This window comes from Diachasma alloeum, unplaced genomic scaffold, assembly GCF_001412515.2.
Source record: "Diachasma alloeum isolate Michigan unplaced genomic scaffold, Dall2.0 Dall_scaffold_00362, whole genome shotgun sequence".
NCBI classification, from domain to species: domain Eukaryota; kingdom Metazoa; phylum Arthropoda; class Insecta; order Hymenoptera; family Braconidae; genus Diachasma; species Diachasma alloeum.
Window position 1 is genome coordinate 779,322 of NW_021680501.1, and position 21,341 is coordinate 800,662.

The 21,341-nt window shown below is 41.2% G+C and overlaps 2 protein-coding genes across 2 annotated transcripts; one reads left to right on the forward strand and one right to left on the reverse strand.

Annotated features, from left to right (window-relative positions):
• The first annotated feature begins 532 nt into the window (after window positions 1-532).
• LOC107041352 (zinc finger protein 2) lies at window positions 533-7,189 on the forward strand. Its single transcript, XM_015261868.2, has 6 exons — window positions 533-751; window positions 823-964; window positions 1,079-1,234; window positions 3,521-3,778; window positions 3,887-4,056; window positions 6,302-7,189. The coding sequence occupies exons 1-6, from the start codon at window positions 533-535 to the stop codon at window positions 6,506-6,508; spliced, it is 1,152 nt and encodes a 383-aa protein (XP_015117354.1). The 3' UTR covers window positions 6,509-7,189.
• Window positions 6,581-20,331, reverse strand: LOC107041351 (venom dipeptidyl peptidase 4). The gene is made up of 14 exons (XM_015261867.2): window positions 20,126-20,331; window positions 16,076-16,237; window positions 15,841-15,993; window positions 15,646-15,773; window positions 15,128-15,339; window positions 14,784-15,051; window positions 14,183-14,536; window positions 12,234-12,544; window positions 9,235-9,398; window positions 9,036-9,178; window positions 8,697-8,891; window positions 8,466-8,626; window positions 7,572-7,783; window positions 6,581-7,500 (listed from the first exon to the last, which is right to left on the reverse strand). The coding sequence occupies exons 1-14, from the start codon at window positions 20,156-20,158 to the stop codon at window positions 7,357-7,359; spliced, it is 2,640 nt and encodes an 879-aa protein (XP_015117353.1). The 5' UTR covers window positions 20,159-20,331; the 3' UTR covers window positions 6,581-7,356.
• Between the last annotated feature and the right edge of the window lie 1,010 nt (window positions 20,332-21,341).

Below are 21,341 nucleotides of genomic sequence, written 5' to 3' on the forward strand. Positions count from 1 at the left end.
GAGAGTGGAAGGGAGATGAAATGACTCGACAGGTGCCTCTGAGTCGCCCACGTGGGCACCTTGGGATGAGGCAGGATGGGGGATGAAAAATAAAACTGGGAAAAACGGCTTCCTTGTGGCTTCATGGATTATGGGGATAGGTGGGGAGAAGATGTGTGGGTTTTCGTTGGGAGGTGGAGCCTCTTTGGTTGAGCAGGAGGGGCAGCTTTGAGCTACCCATTCGGTAGCAAATGCTTGCTTGCTATAAAACCGTCGCAAGGTCAAGATCAGTCGGTTAATCCCATACCCAGTCAGCCAAGGGCCTTGCACCTTGCACCATCGGCTCCGCAAGGCAGAGATTCCGAACAATTTTCAACCCCTTAATTGAGTGGTTCTTCGAAATCACCTGAGTACGCCTCATTTTTCACGATTCCTCCATCTGTCGTGCTGAAGTTTCGTGGGTTGTCTTAGAAGAAGTCATTATCAGTGACATTAACACCCTTGAATATCTGAAGAACTCGATGGTGATTGAGACGTGTGGACCACTCGGAGGATGGAGACCTGTGTGCTGATACCAAAGGAATTCTCCCTGGCCCTCGCCAGCGACTGCAAAAGGGACATAGGAATTTTTAAGAATGACACAAACATCGCTGATGTCAGGATATCAGTGTGGTCCAATGTCTTCATACCCAGTGGCACTCTCATCTATCCATTCCAGGGGTCCATCAGGTTCGATAAAATCGATCTGTACTCCCTGCTCGATGATAACGACGTGAGTATCTTAAACCCTGCAGACCAACCATAGGAGTCCATTCCTCACGTGTATTCATATTCACATTTTAGATAAGACGGGAGTACGGATGTTACGATGAAGTTTCATTCTCGAATTATAATCTCAATCATCGCAAGTGTAATTGGATAAGATTTCTGAGGATTGTGCAGGGGTACAGTGATCATGTGAATCTCATTGGTACCAAAGTCAAAGGTAACTATTGAGTTCATTAACAATTTATGTCCCAGAACAATTGGCCAGTAAAAATTAACTAGCGATTCAAGAAAATAATTGGAAAAATATTTGAAATGACGCTTAATGCATCAGGAGAGCCGATATTCGAAGTAATCAAGGATGTCCAGCCAGACTCGGAGCTTGTCGCCTGGTTTCTTCCAGCATCCCACGAAGATCTTGTCTTCATATCGCGTGACGTCTGTTCACGTTCAGCAATCTACAGGTGCACCATCGACTCAATTCTCGCTGGTAAGTTATTTTGTACCTGCTATCCCAGTCATATGCAAATGTCATGATGATACCACTATCTCAAACCGATTGCACTTCACTCTGCATCCTGTCTCGGTCTTTAAAAGCTTCATAATTCACTCTCTTCATTTTTCCCCCATATCCATTCATCCAAAAATCGGAGGGTAAAAAGAATGNTAAAAAGAATGCCCCCCCCCTCCCCCCGACATTTCGCAACTAAGGCCCGTCTATGCACTCAACCCATCCATTGTACTGTCCTTTAAATCGTCCACCCTTCGTTCTACACAATTTGAATCAGAAGCGGCAAGGACTTGTAATCTGTAAGAACGAAACGAAAAAAGAATATCCCTCGGTCGAACCGAGTATTTGCATTTCAGATTTGTAGGCAGTTTTACCTTTTTATCCCGGTTCTTCTTCGTCTTCTTTGATACTTTACCTCCAGCCCTTCTTTTTTAATCTCTTTTATACTCTCTTGGCTGGACGATTGCGCCACGATTGCCGGCGTATGGCAAAGGGAGAAGACCGGCAAAGAATAAACCTATCGAATACAATTCTTATCTGGACGGTCCTTATAAGCCAATGAGCGGAGTCGCGTCACTTTAAATCAGTGTCTTCAAATTGAATAAAAATAGCCGACCAATTGAATTGCGCCCTTGTTAATTGACTCGAATTAATTCATCTCCACGATAACGAGTTATAAACCCTCGCGATTGGACTTGAAGAGTCACCACTGGCCTTTATCAAATCCTCCTATCGGATCTTAAACATTCAATATCAACACTGCAATACACAAATTTCAGAAAAAAAACTTGTAGTGCACAAGTGGGATTCGAACCCGTAACTTTCAGATTACCAGCTCGGTGTTTAACGACTCGAGCTACCGGGGGTTACCACATTCACCATTGATTTTATCATCCTTATAAACTTCGACAATTAGCAATTGCAGTCGTGTGCCATTTTTGGCATTAACTAAAACAGTCAAACAGCCTCTTCACCGAGCAACTAACCTCGAATGAAGAGTCACCGGCCAACTCAATCGTGCTATTGTTAATTGACTCAAATGAATTCGCCTCCACAATAACGAGTTATAAACCCTCACGATTGGACTTGAAGAGTCACCACTGGCCTTTATAAAATCCTCCTATCGGATCTTAAACATTCAATACCAACACTGCAATACACGAATTTCAGAAAAAAAAATTGTAGTGCACAAGTGGGATTCGAACCCGTAACCTTCAGATTACCAGCTCGGTGTTTAACGATTCGAGCTACCGGGAGTTACCACATTCACCATTGATTTTATCATCCTTATAAACTTCGACAATTAGCAATTGCAGTCGTGTGCCATTTTTGGCATTAACTAAAACAGTCAAACAGCCTCTTCACCGAGCAACTAACCTCGGATGAAGAGTCACCGGCCAACTCAATCGTGCTATTGTTAATTGACTCAAATGAATTCGTCTCCACAATAACGAGTTATAAACCCTCGCGATTGGACTTGAAGAATCACCACTGGCCTTTATAAAATCCTCCTATCGGATCTTAAACATTCAATACCAACACTGCAATACACGAATTTCAGAAAAAAAACTTGTAGTGCACAAGTGGGATTCGAACCCGTAACCTTCAGATTACCAGCTCGGTATTCAACGATTCGAGCTACCGGGAGTTACCACATTTACCATTGATTTTATCATCCTTATAAACTTCGACAATTAGCAATTGCAGTCGTGTGGCATTTTTGGCACTTACTAAAACAGTCAAACAGCCTCTTCACCGAGCAACTAACCTCGGATGAAGAGTCACCGACCAACTCAATCGTGCTCTTGTTAATTGACTCAAATGAATTCGTCTCCACAATAACGAGTTATAAACCCTCACGATTGGACTTGAAGAATCACCACTGGCCTTTATAAAATCCTCTTATCGGATCGTAGACATTCAATACCAACACTGCAATACACGAATTTCAGAAAAAAAACTTGTAGTGCACAAGTGGGATTCGAACCCGTAACCTTCAGATTACCAGCTCGGTGTTTAACGATTCGAGCTACCGGGAGTTACCACATTCACCATTGATTTTATCATCCTTATAAACTTCGACAATTAGCAATTGCAGTCGTGTGCCATTTTTGGCATTAACTAAAACAGTCAAACAGCCTCTTCACCGAGCAACTAACCTCGGATGAAGAGTCACCGGTCAACTCAATCGTGCTATTGTTAATTGACTCAAATGAATTAGTCTCCACAATAACGAGTTATAAACCCTCGCGATTGGACTTCCAGAGTCACCGCTGGATCTCTCCAAAACCCTGTTATCGCACCAATCCTCATCGCTATCAGCAACCTACTACGAGGTAGATGAGTACGAGTCAACATCCGAGGAGTCGTCATCCTCAACCCTGTCCCTAGTCAGCGATCACTTAGACTGCAGTATCTTAACGACAATTAAACGAGGTGAACGTGTGCTCCTTCCATGCGAAGTCTGCGGCAAGTCATTCGATCGGCCGTCGTTACTCAAGCGTCATATGAGAACTCATACAGGTAATTGCAAGGAAAAAATCCCCTTGTTTTTAAAATAACTCAATTGTAACACGAACTGCAAAAATTCTTGCAACGTCTTTTTGCTTTGTTCATCCGCACCTACTTCAGGTGAAAAACCACACGTTTGTATGGTCTGCAACAAGGGCTTCTCAACATCGAGTTCACTCAACACACATAAACGCATACACAGCGGTGAAAAGCCACATCAGTGTCTCGTGTGTGGCAAAAAATTTACAGCATCCTCCAATCTTTACTATCATCGGATGACTCACATAAAGGTAAGCGTGATATCTTGATCCATTAAAATATTCTATGCCTGCTTCCATCCGGCGAGAACAACTCGTTAAAGAAAATACTTGGCTAGGATAAACGGATTTCCTCCTATCAAATTATTATTTGCGGTGGTATTCATTTTTTATCAATGAAGTGTGAATAAAATGAAAGACCATGAAGATATTCGTCGGAGTATTTGCAGATTTTTCCGTTGCTTAAAATGTAAATTACGACATGCGAATGTTCTTATTGGAAATGTGTTATTTCCACTCCGTGTAAGCCCAGTAGACCTCGACTTACCCCCTGACGATGTTTTTTTTTTCAATAAACAATCCTCTCGACTCGAGTTCGTATTAATCGGAACGGAAACAGTATATACAGATGGAGTTTCTCTAATCCCTCCGTGTAATGATATCTGCTGTTTTTGAGTAACGAGGAAGGGGTAAAAGAGGGTATTGGGGATCGGTATATACCATATAGGCTGGCGCTGCCATCAGCTACTGTAATTGGCCCATTACTTGCTACCGCTTGGAATGCAATCCAATTAGAGAGACAGAGAACGTATATGTATCCTCGGGCTGTTTCAAACCGATTCCCTTTTTCAACCTATACACAACTATAACATCGGCTTTAACTTGTGCGTGCCTCGCGCGTGTGTTAAACCCATCCCCTTTCCCCTCTCCCACCCCTCGTGGGTCCCGTTCTGCCCCTCGTTCCAGCGGTCTTTTTCTAGTGATCGAGTCTTGGGCTCCTCTCCTCTCCTTATTCTGCGGGCTTTTTTCCTCCTTTTTGTGGTCTCTTTCATCCTCTCTTTGTCGACACCGGTTTAACGTTTTGCTACTTGAAACGAGCCATCGGTGTATATAAGGCACAAAGTCATTTTAACGCCCGATAAATTTAAACGAATTAACAGACTCGCGTTTAATCGATGACGTTTTTACTGCGCCCGGTTTTTTTCTTTCATCGCGAACGAAAATCATTACATGAGGTTTTTTTTTTTGGTGGGAGAGGTATTAATTTGTCTTCGGGAATTCTTGAGTGAACAATGATATCGGGAGATGCTGAAGTTATTTTTAGGATCATCGAGTATGAGGTGTTTTGAAAATGATTTTTTCGAGAAAATTTCTCTCGTGAGAGTGAATGGCTTGATTGAAAATAACCAATCAGTTGAATTGTGCCCTTGTTAATTGGATCGAATGTATTCATCTCCGCGATAACGAGTTATAAACCGTCACGCTTGGACTTGCTAAGTCACCATTTGGGCTCTCCAGAATCCTCTTAGGGCCGGCGCACAATCAAAAAGAACAGGGAATTGAGAACAAACATTAGGAACAAGGACTAAAGAATAAATTTCAACATTATGTAATTAATGTTTCAACGCACAATAGAGGAATAGGGAATATAACCAAGGAACAATTGTTGGAATATAGATATAAAATATTGCTTACCTGCCTCTTCCTCATGGCATTGGATCATACATACCCGAAAAAATTTAGGGAAGTACAAAATAAAATGCAGGCAGATGAGGATAAAAAGCAAGATGTTGATGTCAATCGACAGTGTAAAGAGGGGGATGAGTTATTGATTGAATTGATTCGATCCTATCCGCATATATGGGATAAAAAAATCCCAGATTTCGATTTATGATTTGATTCGTTGCTCCACATTCATGAACAGAATTCACAATTTGATTGTTTATTTGAAGTGATGCAATATTTGAATGTTTATTTGCGAGTGGCGAACAGAATGAATTTTATTCCGCATGTCATCTGTGTTTATATTTTTTGATTGTGCGTTGGATTGTTCCCTGTTCCTAATGTCTGTTCTCAATTCCCTGTTCTTTTTGATTGTGCGCCGGCCCTTAGTGAATCTTAAACATTCAGTACCAGCATTGCAATGTAGAAAAAACAGAATAAAAATTGTAGTGCACAAGTGGGATTTGAACCCGCAACCTTCAGATTACGAGCTCGCTCGCTAACCATTTGAGCTATCGGGAGTTACCACATTTACCATTGATGTGATCATCCATATGAATTCCGAATGTTATCAACTACAGCGACGTGTCATTTTGGCACTAACTAAAACAGTCACACGACCTCTTCACCGGGAGTTACCACATTTACCGTTGATTTTATCATCCTCACGAATTCCCATAGTTTGACGAAGACAATTCCCAGGCGTTGACGAATAATTTCGTTAACACGTACAAAGGAAAATAATCATGAACGTAAAATTTTCCGCCATTCATAGGAGAAACCACACAAGTGTTCCCAATGTTCGAAATCATTTCCAACACCAGGCGATCTCAAAAGCCACATGTACGTGCACAACGGACTCTGGCCATTCAGATGTCACATCTGCAGTCGTGGCTTCAGTAAGCCGACTAATCTCAAGAATCACATGTTGCTGCACCTCGGCAGATGCTCGAACAAAAAATTCATCAAGTCTGATATGTAACGTGGATAAAAAAATAGTAATAATAAAAGCCTAGACTTACGTACATTACGAATTCATGTGCCAGATAAACACGGTTGTTGTAGATTTAATTACTCTTTAATGACTCATTATTCCCTTAGAATATTTAAAAGACGTGAATTATAATGAATTAATAGTTATCAACATTTTTCATCTTTTGATTACTCCAATTATTACAATTATTGAGTGTTTTCAGTTCTCACGATATTTTATGTTGTCCGTTGCAGGTTTTAGAAGACTTTGTGTTGTCATTAGTCGAGTCCCGAAAGTCTCACTAATTATTATTGAAAAAATAAATCACCAACTTTTTATCATCACCATTAATCGCCGTATGTACACGATAAATATACATGAAACTTGTTCCTCTCTCATCGACATTAGTGAGACTCCCAGGGCTGTGTAGATCATTACAATAATCAATAAAATGTAAAACATATTTGAAATACAATACAATATTACTGAAATGCCCGCAATTCATTTTATCTAACAAACGCTGGTCGATCTAATGGAGAAAGGAGATAAATATTCACCTACGAGTTTGTGAGTTTAATTCAAAAAGTTGTGATACGATACAATATACTTCACTCTTCTGTAAATATACTCTATTAAACGGAACACAATTTGGAGATGTTTAGATTGCATTAATCATTATTTTTTCATCACTCACCCCTATTATTCGTAATCTTGTATTTGGCTTTGACTAGAATTTCACATCCTCGAGTTAGATTTCAGATCTAATTTAAGGATTTGTTTTATCACCCAAATGAAATACTATGTGTCTCTAATCAAGTTCTTCACAATTTTAATGAAATAAAGTCAGTTGAGAGGTGCTAGATATCAGCTCCACCACTGCTCAAACCGGCTTTTGAGTCAACAGGTACTTGTTTCGTGAAACAATCGTCGAGAAATTGGGCCATTGAGAGGTACAAATGCCCAGTGACACCAGCTAGACTATGACTTACGTCTGGATACACCTGAAATCATGGATGCAGTGGGTGATAGGATTTTTTTTACCCTCGTTACCTTCACAAAACAATAATCTCACCTGTTGTCGGAAGAGAATGCCCTTCTTAGTGAGATGACGGGCCAGTGCCATCGACTGCTGAAACTGCACGTTGTTATCAGCAGTCCCCTGCACTAGGTAAAACATCTTGTGTCGTAAATACTCGATTTTACTGTACACGTCAGACTCCAGGTATCCCTTGTAGTTCGAGGTGACATTGGGCAGACCCATGTATCTCTCTGCGTAAGCCGAATCTGAAAATACCAAAAGAATCAGTAATTTTGCTTTCGAATGGGAGCACTGCATTCGTCAAAACCGAAATTTCGAAATTTCGTTTCGACGAGTGCAAGAATTTATTAATTTCTCCAAATGTGACGCTCGTGATTCGGCGAGTCACTTCGCACCTTACTCAACTGAACTTGCTCTATTGCTTCCCGACCTTTACCGTGCTCGGATAGTTCACTCATTGCTCTTTATATTTGTCAATTTAACTGTATTTGGAAGCATTGAGCAAATTATATTTATTTAGAGAAGTGTCGGGCAAAATAGGACGTTTCGTGATCTTCTGTAATTGTCAAAACTGTCACTTATAAATGAAAATATTGACAATTGGGAAAGATCTCAACATGCCCCATTTTAGCCGACCCTCCCCTATCAATTCGAGATTACGTAATATTAAAAATACAAAATAAGAATTTATTTGAGACAAAAGTATCAAAAACGAACTAGAATATTGTGCCCTCCTCATTTGGAATATTCAAGCAAATAATTAAGGTAAATTATATCACGTTCAATTCATAACATTTCACGAAATAAAATATTAATTACCTAAATAAACACATAACTTAATTACAATATATTGACAATGTTGTGACGAAAGCAATTTTCCAATTGCTTTGGTCATGTCTTCAGACATGTCAAATATTATTTCTTTACCATAAAGCTTCCAAGAAACAATAGGTGCGACACTGATTCCGCACTGGAATACATCCTGCTCAGGCTCGGCCAGTGCCAGGGCGGCGACGAAGCCCCCGTAGCTCCATCCCCACACAGCAACTCTCCTCTTATCCACGAAGTGCAGAGAATCCCTCAGATACCTGAAATAAATTGTTGAGATCATCGTAATGATCGTTAAGATGAAGGCGATAAAGACGTGAGGGCGTTTACTCGGTGACTTCCAGCTGATCAGCGACTTCGACAGTCCCTAATCTGTAATAAACCTCGTGAAGCAGCTTGTACCCCTGTCCACCACTGCCCCTTCCATCAATTTGGGCGACGATCACATTCTTTCTGCTGGCTAGGTACGTGTTCCAGTCGATTTTGAACATGTCTGTCACCAGCTGGGTTCCTGGGCCTCCATAACTGAGTAGAATAATTTTCAAAATATATTTTTTCGGGTTTTTATGATGATGAGATCAATTTTTGAAACCCTGACAATTTTATATTTCACATCTCTCTTCTTTCTAAAGTAAGAAAGTTTCCCATGTACATGAGTTTGATCCTTACACTTGAACGACCATAGGATACTTTGTGATTTCATCCTCCCTCAGTCCCGGTGGCAAATAAAGTCTCACTTGCGCATTGTATCCCCCACTGATCTGCACTGGAAAGGTTTTAATCTGCGGAAGTGCTATTTTCGAGATTCTCTCCTGAAAAAAAGAACAAAACAGAACATTTTTCCCTTTCCGTTCGCGCTCATACTCACTCGCAGAGCCGTATTATTCTGCAGAACGGCGATGAAATGTGGCTGAGGCTTTCCAGTTTTGTAAAGGGAAACTGTGGGAATCCCCGGTCCCAGACACTCCAGAACGAAATATTCGTAGCCAGGGGAGAAACTGGCGCTGTAGTACTGGCACGTCTCGAGGACCCCTAGAAATGACGATTCTCACAGTAAAATGTTCATGTCGATTTTTATTTATTCCATCTTGACATTGAAACATTAAATCACGCGTTGTCCCGTCGATCGACAATGAGAAGCATTTTAAGAGGCTTTGGAAGAAGAAAAGGCTGCTGAAATGCGAGGAAAACGTGCCATAAAGTGTCGGCCAAAAGCGGATGGAAAAATCTGAAAGATGGGTTAAAAATTTTTTTCATTTCACAGAAATGGTTTGAAGCCAGTTGAGGACGACCCGAGAGAGAAAAATCATTTTAAGAAATGTTTAAAAGTACGAGGTGGTGCGCCGCCATCTTTAAAGCCTTTTCAGACAGAGGGCGGGGATATCTAAGCAAAATGGCGGCGCACCCATTACCCACCACCTCGCGTTTTTGAACATTTTTAAAAATTATTTATTCCTTTCAAATCACTTTCAACTCGTTTCAGCCAGTTCCTGGGAAATGAACAAATTTTTCAAGCTATGCTTCCGATTTTTTCACCTCCTCTTGGCTGAGCGTTCACGACGTAAAATTCTCCTCGGATTTCAACATCTTTTTTTACCAAGCCTTTTAATTTCTGCATCGAGTGGAAAAAGAAGCAACATAAATAATCGATTATCAAAATCTTCTTACTCAACTCGACCGCAGAATTGATTCCCAATAATGTTATCATTTTTCTGACATCAATGAACACTGATCGAATATAATTATCCCCTCATGCCAATTGTCACTATGAAAACATTGAGCACATTAAACTCGCTCTATCAATGTTTCGACCATCTTAGTATTTTTTTCTATTTTACGGATCAATAAGCGACCACGCAAAGCCCCCATCCGACAACTCTGTTTTATTCATTTTTTTCCAGCGGTCCGAGTCACGCGACAGATTGTCTCCGATAAATGCGTTATTATTCTCGCATCTGCATGAGTAGAAATAGAAGAGAAAATGTATCGGGGGAGAGATGGAGAGAATAGAGTGAAGACGCAGTTGAGAATACATCATGCATGTGAAAGATGAAATCAATGGAATCAATGGTCTTTTGTACTCTCATGGGTTTCTGTCTAGGCTGTCTCATTGAATTTCACAAACATTGCAATATCGAATATAAATGAAATAAATTTTTCCACATTTAAAGCACATCCCCCATTAAAATTATGACGATTAACAGTCATACACACATACACGCTGTAACACATGATTGTTTTCACTTTAGATAAAAAATATCTCCAAGTTTTTGCTTTATTTTCTCAACTAACAGTTAAGCTTTTGTGTTTTATCTTATTGTACCGTCTCTACCTGAATCAATTGCAGATTTCCACAGTTCCATCATTGTTCATCAGCACTCATTAACGCACACCCGGAGTTCCAACAATGCCAGCTGCCGAGAAATCTTAGCAATAATAAGGACGTGTTCTATTTTTTTTTCAACAATGAGATAATTTTCTCTGAAGATGTCCACGCGGATCGGTCTCGTAAATGAAACAGATTCATCACACGGTAGAGGCTTCTTATAAGATACCGTACACGGAGAGAAATATTCAATAAAAATGACGTATCTTTTCCGTAATTCCGGAGCGAAATGTGATTGTAGGAAATTTTACGGAACTGTCACGGAATTTTTCCGGAGCGTTTCGTGATTTTTATCTGAATCTCCAGTGAAAAATGACGATACCGTTACTTAAATTTTCTGAGTCGATTCCGTAATCGGTGAGTGAATTGTGAGTTCCGTAATTTTTACTGAACATTTCTCTCCGTGTAGGGACAGTAGGAGAGTGGAATTCCGGGAACCCCTATGCCCCCACTACGCGCGCCCATAGAGAGGAGCAAAATAGGGATCAACGGATTTCAAATAAGATACCTCGCTCGTTGCGCCCGAATTCAATGAAATGTTCATTTTTACTGAATGAATATCGATAACTAATCAATTTATATGTGTTTAATGTTTTGAATTTGTATCGCCCGTGTTCCCTTTTCTCTCTAAACATAACCCCGCGTGATAGAATGGCAGCTGATGTCGGGGGATTGTTGGTGGACTCGAGACTAATCACAGACGAAAAATTACGATTTTTCGATGGGAAAAGTGAGAAAAAAATCGATGTATATTTCTATTACTTGAAAAAAGTGGTATAACCCCCCCTTAAGGTCATTAGACCTCCATGATCACTTCATTCGTCCCTCCCGTTTGACCCTTAACATCGTTGGATCCTTATAACTACTCTCTTCCCGTTGAAAAATGACCGGGGGCATAGGTATCTTATAAGGAGCCCACGGAACGTAAACATTCGGGAGGCGATAAAAGTGCCGAGAGTGGGGGTAGTCCTCGAGCGCTCGAAGCGCGAGGTATCTTATAGAGAGGTATCTTATACGAAGCCTCTACTGTATCTCATTCAAAGGCTCCAAAGGTGTGATGGTTCCATTGCAGAAACAGTCACACGTGAGCATCTTTTCGACAAAAAAAAAATAGTATAAATTTTGTTTTTACAATTAAACAACTAGAAGCCTAATTCTGAACTTTTGCTGATCATGAGTAATTAAACACATTCCAAAGTATAATTGATCTACCCATCTAACTTGTCAATACTGGTAATAACTTCCTAGTGCTCCTCGTGATAGCAGAATGCCTCCCAAATTGAATGATTAATTGTCATCGAGTGATAGTATGTGACACAAATGACGTTATTGATATTATTGTTACTGGTGTATGTGTGTATGTGTGTGGTAAATATAGATATGAGGATAGGTGGCAAGCGAATATAGTCTATCAAGAAGAGGTGTGCTTCCCAGTGAGGGGTAGTAGGAGTGAGAATATTTAATGATAAATGATGACTTACGCGACTCTTTCCTCGATTTGTCGGGTTTTCTCCGCTCGGCGGTGGTCTGGGGGGGCTCCTCCTCCTGGACGGCGTCCTCCTGGGCCTCGAGCTGGGAGTGCCAGTCACCGGTGTCTTTGATGGTGGAGTGCACCGGAGAGCCGACGAAGTGATCCTCGGAAGCCGGGGATGTCTGGTTATCGGGGATCACGGGGGCTGCACAGGTGATGCAGAAGGCTGGGTGCAGGGCCGAACCCACCTCGGGGAGGATCGAACTCACTCGGTAGAGATGACGCTGACCCGGTTTCGAGGGGGGAATGCCGATGAAGTAGCTGGGGATTTGATCGAGGGATTGAGGGGGGATTCTTAATGTTGGATTTCGGGGTTCTCCCCGAGATCAAAATTCACTCTCCCAAGGTCTTTTATGTTAAGGAAAGGTTTATTGCTTTATATTGCTGTGGGGTCTTCCCTAAGAGTGTAAAATGGGGAAAATTCCTCTCGGGACTTTGATGGGTTTCTCCCAAATGTGGGGTTTTCCCACAAGTACAACTGGCGACCAGGCGGGGTCAAGAGAGAAAGACCGAGCGTTTGCTTCAGGGGTGGAAATTATATCGCCCTCCTAGGTCTATATTAACCCTGGGCCTCACTAGCAACCATCTTTAGTCTCTCGTAGATATTCATAGTGTCAACTACCTCCTGACTGTGTAGAGTCTTGGAGATTTTTCAATTAAAGTGTTCACATAGATAAAAAGTGTTTTTTGTTTTAAACCCCATAATCTAATACTTAAAGAACCTCGAGGATTCGAATTCAGCAGCAAAGTGGTAAAACGGTACAAGACAATTTTGACTATTGACCAGTTTTCAATGAATATTTCGGAATCTAAGGGAGATAGCTAAATTTTTGTTATAATCTTTTTTGTAGAGCCCATTGAGAGCTACAATAAATGTAATTATGGAAAATTCGCTATCTCCCTTAGATTCGGACATATTCTTCAAAAACTCAACTGGGACATGAGTCGATTTAAACCGCCCAGGGAACAATTTTTACGGGTGCCATCTAAAAGTCCCCAGCAAGACTGGTAAATACGATGTTTTGCAAATTTAATATTGTTTCGTGTTTTCTTTTTATTTTGTCATTTTCGTTCGTGGGTCAGCTCAGTCGGGAGGCCACCGGATGCATAATCGGAAGGTCCTGGGTTCAAATCCCGGTCTGGACTATCCATTTTTTCAGTAAAAAATTTTCTGGTTATTCATATTCAGAATAATCCCGGTTGCCCTCCTACCTCATCCAAATCCCATCCGCTCATTTCCTATGACGTCACAAAGATGTGGAACTCGCGGAGAGAAATGTTCAGTAGAAATTACGGAACTCACAATTTGCTTACCGATTACGGAATCGACTCAGAAAATTTAAGTGACGGTATCGTAATTTGTCCCAGGAGAGTCAGATAAAAATTACGGAACGCTCTGGAAAAATTCAGTGACAGTTCCATAAAATTTCCTACAACCGCATTTCAGTCCGGAATTACGGAAAAGTTACGGAATTTTCTTGAATATTTCTCTCCGTGCGCTATATAAATTCTCTTCTTTAATGTTCCCCTCTGTAATGTATTAGAGCGCTATTAATGCTCTATTTTTGTGTTTTCGCATTTTTTTCCTGGCATTTGGTACAATAACCCACTGCCCAGCCTCACGGTACCCCACTCTTCCCCATTTTGCGGTGGTGTGCGTGCGCAGCCGTGTCTTTCTTACGGCGCCCTAATACATTGAGGGGCTCCCCACTCCTCTCACACCGATACGTTTCGCGTCTTACGCAGCTCAACGGGACAAACACGCAGAAGAAATTTATCAATTTGATTTCCGTAAGGAAATTCTCCATTATTGTAGACTCGATGTAACAATTTTTTTTATAGTTTTAGTCCCACGACCAAAACTATGCGACTCCACATCGATTAATGCTCTAAACTCACATGGTGTTGTTAACCTGGTCCCAAGCAAGTATCTTCGCCACCTCCCATCGTCCATGTGTCAGAGGTACCACCTGTTTCTTAAGGACATTGACCCAGACAATGTGCTTGAAGAAACCAGCCGGGCCATCGCGAACTGGAGCTATGGTAATGTAACTGCTACTGTTTGACGAGAAGAACGGGGGATCCGGGGGTGTGTCCACCCAGCCGTGTGATTCACTCACTCGCTGGATCTCTTGACAGTGCCAGAGGGGACTCTTGCACACTGTTATCACTGATAAATTCTGGGAGCGTGTCAGCCATGTTATGCAGACCTCCGTCAATGATATCCACGAGGCTGTCGTGAAGTAGTGCTCCCTACAAATAATCAATCGTCTATCATGCTTAATCAATCATTAATAATTACAATCATTTAATTAATTATTTAATTACAATAATTATTTCGTGATATTCTTAATAACGAAATGAAAAACGAATGATTAATACTTAATAACAATCAAAATAATTTATAATATAATTATTTATAATAATTATTTACAATAAAATAATTTTTAATTTTTAATAATTAATTAAAATAATGATTTTTCTTTTCTTTATCACTCACGTATTTTCTATAACAGGCGGTGGTCTCACAACTTTAGTATTAATATTTTTCGGATCCGCCAGATCCGCTATCAAAAGCTTAACAATAGGATTGGCCGTCCCGGGTTTCGGATACCTCAGGGACCAGACCTCAGGGTAGAGGGATTTACTCTCCTCCCCAAACCACGACATGTGCATTTGCTCGACGAGAGAGTCATTAAATGATGCATAAAGCATCATGTGACCGTCCTTGGACATCCAAATTGCCTGGGAGCTCCGTAAAATTTCCTCTGAAATAACGAACAATGAAAACACTCAAGTGCCTGGAATAGAGACTGTTAATTCATCGTTGGAAATGTTCCAAACCTTCGTACAACCAGTCGGGAAAGCCGTTGGAGTGGACACCAGGCACAGCAGTATCGGTTATACGAAATTCCGATGAGGAAGTTGGACTTGTTTTGTAGTAAATATCGTAGTCGTCTACCATCACAAGTCCGTGGCCACGTGGGGTCCACTGCACGTGGAGTAGATAGGGGTGGAGGGATTTCACTGGATTTGGCGTGACCTTTATCGTCTCTCTAATCGCGGGAAGGCGAGTTATACCAGAATCATTGAAATAAATGTTGGATAATTCGTTGGAAAAGTTGTAAGACGAAATTGGTTGATTCTTATCGTTCTAGACTTTAGTTTCCGCTGGATATCTCGAAATCTATGACAGGTAGCGTAATTTTCGTTAGGACCTTTTTTGTAGGGAATTAAATTCCCTGTAAACCAGGTCTTCACATAAATTTCACTATCTCCCACAGATTCCGAGATATTCCCAAAAAACTAAAGGTGAAATTGAGTGAATCTCCACGAACTTTGAGTAATAAAAAAGTATTCACCTAGTGCTGACGTCATAAATGACGTACTGAGCGAGAAAGGAGTATTTGAACAATTTCTTGACATTCTGCACAAGCAGAAGATACCTATGATCCGGCGAGAGTGTGAACGACGCAGGATTGAGGGTCCGCTGAAAGTAGAAATGTGAATATCTCCCACGAGTCCACTCACGTTAAATTGATAAGGGAGATACTCACAAAGGTCTCGTTAGACATGAGACTCTGGGACGTGACATTTGGATCTGATGCATCTAGCAGTGATATGCCACCCCAGGGATCGCGATAGCATATATGCCGGCCACTCACCCAAGTCCCGTTGAACGGTGGTGGTGATAATTCACCGGATAACACCTATTCATAATTGAGCAATAAATAATGTGTCGAGATAATCACGGAATTATTCCCCCTCGGCCGACAATTCTTGTCCACTCACATCGGTAAGTCTCAGCCGAGTGCCGCGTACTCGAGGTCCTTCGTCGGGTGGGGTCAACAGGGCGACAGAAGTAACAATAAGTGCTAGAACTGCGATGATAACGAGAAGGGCTATGAGGATGCCCCGCCAGTTTCTTTGATTCGGATTTGTGGACACCAGCTCCTAAAGACGAAAGAGTAGATTTTTTTTTATGTTGGGGGAGTATGAACTCGAAGAAAAGGTGACGGGTGACCTTAAGACCTTGATAAGGTTCATATGAAGGTCTTATGAAGGTCAAAGGGGGGCTACTAAAGGTTATGAGGGCCTTATGAAGGTCACATGAGGGTCAGATGAAGGTTATGGTGGGGTCATATGAGGGCTGGAGGTGACGTCTGACCTTGAGATCTTGGAAAGGGCCATATGAAGGTTTTATGGAGGTCAAGGGAAGGCTACATAAAGGTCATGAGGGCCTTATGAAGGTCAAATGGGGTTGAACGGGACTTATGGAAGGGTTGTATGAGGGCTGAAAGAAGGGCCAATGAGGAGGTCATATAAAGGTCATGGGAGGTCATACAGAAGTCATGAATCTTCAATCCATCAGGAGGCGAAATTACAATGTATTTTTCGTTTGATGTTGGAAGAGTATGAACTCGAGGAAAAGGTTACGTCTGACCTTAATGCCTTAATAAGGGTCATGTGAAGATCTTATGGAAGTCTAGGGAAGACTACATAAAGGTCATGAGGGCCTTATGACGGTCAAATGGGGGTTAATCGGGGCTTATGGAAGGGTTGTATTAGGGCGGAAGAAAGGGCCAATGAGGAGGTCATATAAAGGTCATGCGGAGGTCATACAGAAGTCATGAATCTTCAATCCATCAGGAGGTGAAATTACAATATATTTTTTGTTTGGTGTTGGGAGAGTATGAACTCGAGGAAAAGGTTACGTCTAACCTTAATGTCTTGATAAGGGTCATGCGAAGGTCATGTGGAGGTTATGTGAAGGTCATGAGGGTCTTATGAAGGTCAAATGGGGATCATATGAAATTTATGGCGGGGTTATATGAGGGCTGGAAGAACGTCCAATGAGAAAGTGACGTATGGCTCGTGTGAAGGTCATAGGGAAGTCATGAAAGATCACTTGGCGGTCAAATGAGGGGCGGGGGAGAGGGTGAAGCCCCCTCCGCAGAAACCTTTATGGTAATAAAAAAGTGTTTTTCTATTAGATAAAATCTTCTGTCAACAAAAATTCTGTGCACGCATTTCAGGCGGTTTCGACCTTGGAAGAAAAATCGATGAACCTGTTATTCCCCTCTTTTTTGGTGAGTACCTTGAGAAGGAAAGATGAATCTGTAGGTGATGGAGGAAGTTATAACGACCCGAGAGGGTCATGGAGGCATTATATACAAAAATAAGGGTGAGGGTCCTACGTCACACGGAGGGAGATCAATCAAGCGATGATAAGCCATTTTTTTCAGATTTCAGGAAACGCTTAATTATCTCGGTAATGAGGGGGTTGGAGGATTATGCCAGCAGTCGTATTTTGTGAAGAAGTGGGGAGATCTGCAAGACAGGCCGGGGAACATTTTTTTTTTTTCGTAAACTCACTCGTTCTCGTGATTAATGGGGGAAAATGGTAAATTTGATTCATCATGGTTCAACGATGCACACGGGAAATATCAACGTTCTTTGACAGTATTTCTTTTATGGATAACTCAAATATTTGAGGGAGGAATCTACAGGTGTTCGGTGGTGGGCAATTGAAGCGAATCAATTAAACCGTTATTGTGTGCTCTGTCAGTCTGACTAGCAGTGAATTCTCTCCTTTCAGTTTAACGACTAGATTAGACCATTCAGGGCCCCTAAAACGCTGATCTAAAACTGTCTGAGTAAATAAACATCACGCGAGATCTATTACAAGAGGTAATGCCTTGCAAAACTCACGTTTTATCTAGACAATGTAGTTGTTGAGTGATAAAATAAGACACATCAATGTCAATCATTTTAGACTGCAGTTTTTGATGAATATCTCGGAATCCGAAGGAGATAGCGAAATATGTGTGAAAATCATTTTTCTAGGTCTTGATTTTCTCCACGAAAAGGGTCTTGACAAAAGTTTTGCTATCACCCTTAGATTGCGGGATATCAGGCCAAAACTAAGTTGTCCCAAAATTAAATCCCATCGTCTGCTTTCACGAATCCCCATTCGAGACGAAATGATTAATTTCCACAGAGTAATTACACGGAGGAATTCCCCCGGAAGTTTCAGAATTAAACCTCCACTAATTGCGAACGAGTAGAAAGGGGATAAACCCTCGAGCCTCTCCGATAAAGTATCGGCCATTGATTACACGACATGCGCAAATACCCCGATAGAGACGAAAAAAAACAATTAGAAGGATCCCAGGGGTTGTGATGGAACGATTATTCTTTTTTTAAAGGTCGCACGGTATCAGACACGTCAGGGGATAATAATAAGCGCATGTTTGAAATAGCACGACCTCCTGTAGCGCCTCGTTTGATCCCTGGATGCATAGTGGATGCCCCCGGTTGGCTTATTTTATCCACTGACAGCTTCTCATCAACTTCGAACAATTTTTTTTTCTATTCTTCCATAAACAAAGATAAAATTACCTCGTCTCATCTGTTATTGAGTATCCACTGCGCTCGAAATCATGATAATTCTTCACTCCGATGAAGAGGTCTTCATTAATTGATTAATTAACTCGAAAACTTGAAGAGATTGACGGCTGGAAGGGGTGCCATTCAAAAACCAGGGAAATTTCATGCGGAATTAAAAAAAAGACGACTCTTTTTGGTGCAGTAGCTGTCGAGATAAGAGTGTTTGATAACGCGTGCGGAAAATTCGGTTTTGCGCACGCTTCATTGCAAAGAAAAACGCGTAGCACACCATGATTTCCATAATATCTTCCCGAAAACTTCATTTTTCGACTAGTTTTGACCTGCGGATTTCAATTTTTCCGCACGGCGTGCGGAAAATTTCGCAATTGTGCGGGAAACCCAATAAATTTTTCGTAATACCTGTCGAGTTCACTTTTTTTTGGGCTAGAGAGCTTGCTTTCCCGCAATTCATATATCCATATCCTCTCCCGTGCGTAAACCCCCCCTTTACGCACTCCAATTTTCTTTCCGCGATATCTCCAAAACTATCGGACCAAAAACGATCATTTTTTTTTCAACTCCGCATGAAATTTCCCTGGCTTTCCAATGACACCACTCGCGGCCCTCAATTCCATCAACTTCCGCATGAATATCATCATCGTAGATTGAAAAGAAAAATATTCTCCCGTATTTTTCAGATTTATTTTCTGTTGCTCTAAGTTATTGAGTCTACCACAACAACTCAACTCCCCCGACGATTTGTTAGCATCGATAACACATCTCGAGAAGCTTCCATCAGCGCGGAAACCTAAAGACTTTCGAATAACAAAGGGTCTCAGTTTTACTCTCGTCTGAATGATTAACAAGAGAGACTGGGAAAATTCATAATGCATGAAGGAAAATTTGTGCTCTTTACAGAGAGAGCACGAGAGCCCAGTGGCATAGTCAGCTGCTGCTCGGCATGAATCGATAGAAATGAAGAGGTGGAGGGTGAAAGGAGGGTTATTTTCCCCACTCTGTTTTCTTCACTTCCACCGCGAATAAATACATTTTTATCGGCAATGCCACGGGATTCATCGATTGATCGTCAGGATCGGTTATTCGTCAGCTTGACATGGGGACAATCGTGTGGAAGAAATTTTTTTTTGCAAAAATTAGATGGGGATAAATTAGTGTTCATTAATTATGGAATTTATTGGTCTCGGGGGGTTGCGACGAAATGTTCTGAACGGAGACATGAGTTTTGCATGCGACGGATTAATTGAATCATGCGGGACAATCCCGGAGGGATGAAGTGCATTAATTCATTCAGACTCGCGAATATATGAAATTCTGAGTAAATTTTTGAAGGTGGAAAATGAAGATTTTAATTTTTTATTTTGCGATGAGTGGACTGCTGATTGTTGAGTGGATGAATAAATAAGTTGAGGTGAAATTCCGTGTAAAACTCACCTCGTCGTCGTACATGTTGTCATGATCTGCCATTCCAAATTTGAATGATCGTCAGTGATCGGTTGATAAAAAAAATATTGACGATTCAGTTGTTCATGGTTATTTTGTTTTTAATTACTCCATTTGATCGAGGTGTTTATCCTTTTTATTGGGATTCCCGGGGGAGTTTTTGGAGGGCTTATGTCAAGCCACTGGACACTGTCACGTCTACGGGAGCAGTGATACTGAGGCCTCCAGAAAGGATCAACCGGGTGATGCTGCGCGGAGCTTGCGCGATCACAATTCTGCGCAGAGTTATGAATGTTCATTGTAGTTTGTTATCCAGGTAGGGTTTTTATTGAGGGGGTGGAGGACTCGGGCTCGCGTAATTTGGTAATTAGGGGGGAAAAACTTCGTCAAGACAAAATTGATATAAATTACTGAATTATTGTTCTTTAAGGGGGTTGCTGCAATGAATTATTGTTAATTATTATTTAACGCAGGAGAGAGGATTATGATATGGTGTGAGGGATAGTTTGGCTGACACGACTGTACAATAAAGTTTAACAAAGTTCGAATTTCGGGAGAAACGCGGAAGTGAGGATTTTATGCCCTAGGACGGAAAGTGAACACTTTTGGAACGGGTGGGATGGAATAGCACTTTATGGTACTAGGTATTAAAAAAGTCCCGCGTGTTGAGAAAATACTATTGCAAACTACTTACGTAAAATATGCGTTTTGTCACACTGTCCGTAAAACAGAATTTTACGGACGCTCGTAGATTGTGGGAAGAAAATTTAGGTGTGTCAATCGGCCGAAATTTTTTTTTTGAGTCGAGTGGTAATAATCCTTGCCTTCAGGTCAAAAAAATCCTTTTTTATGATATTACCTGAAAATTTCATTTTTCGGGGCAGTTTGGCGAGTAAATTTCGAGTGCGGAAAGCAAAACTTTACGCACGGGAATTTACTTTACACACATCGTGCGGAAAGCAAACACTTTGCGCCCGTTAAACCACGAGAAATGATTTTTTTCAAGCAGGTAGTACAAAATAGTATATTATGTCATCAGGCGATAAAAGTATTCTCAGATGATATTTTTATCGCCGTGTGACATACACTATTTTATGTCACTAGGTTAGCATCACGGTTTATCGGGCTTGATGTCATAAAAGCCTTTTCGGCCGAGTCACGAGGCTATTTTTCTCCAAACTGTCTGAAAAAAAGCGTTTGACGTGTC

Excerpts from the sequence above, each read along its gene's own strand:
- LOC107041351 (XM_015261867.2), bottom strand. The coding sequence starts at position 20,158 with ATGGCAGATCATGACAACATGTACGACGACGAG. Across the intron at positions 14,537-14,783 it reads CCGCCTGTTATAGAAAATAC|GGAGCACTACTTCACGACAG; the intron begins GTGAGTGATAAA and ends GATTATTTGTAG. Across the intron at positions 7,784-8,465 it reads TGTTTCTTGGAAGCTTTATG|ATTCGGCTTACGCAGAGAGA; the intron begins GTAAAGAAATAA and ends TGGTATTTTCAG.
- LOC107041352 (XM_015261868.2), top strand. The coding sequence starts at position 533 with ATGGAGACCTGTGTGCTGATACCAAAGGAATTCTCCCTGGCCCTCGCC. Across the intron at positions 752-822 it reads CCCTGCTCGATGATAACGAC|ATAAGACGGGAGTACGGATG; the intron begins GTGAGTATCTTA and ends TTCACATTTTAG. Across the intron at positions 965-1,078 it reads CATTGGTACCAAAGTCAAAG|GAGAGCCGATATTCGAAGTA; the intron begins GTAACTATTGAG and ends TTAATGCATCAG.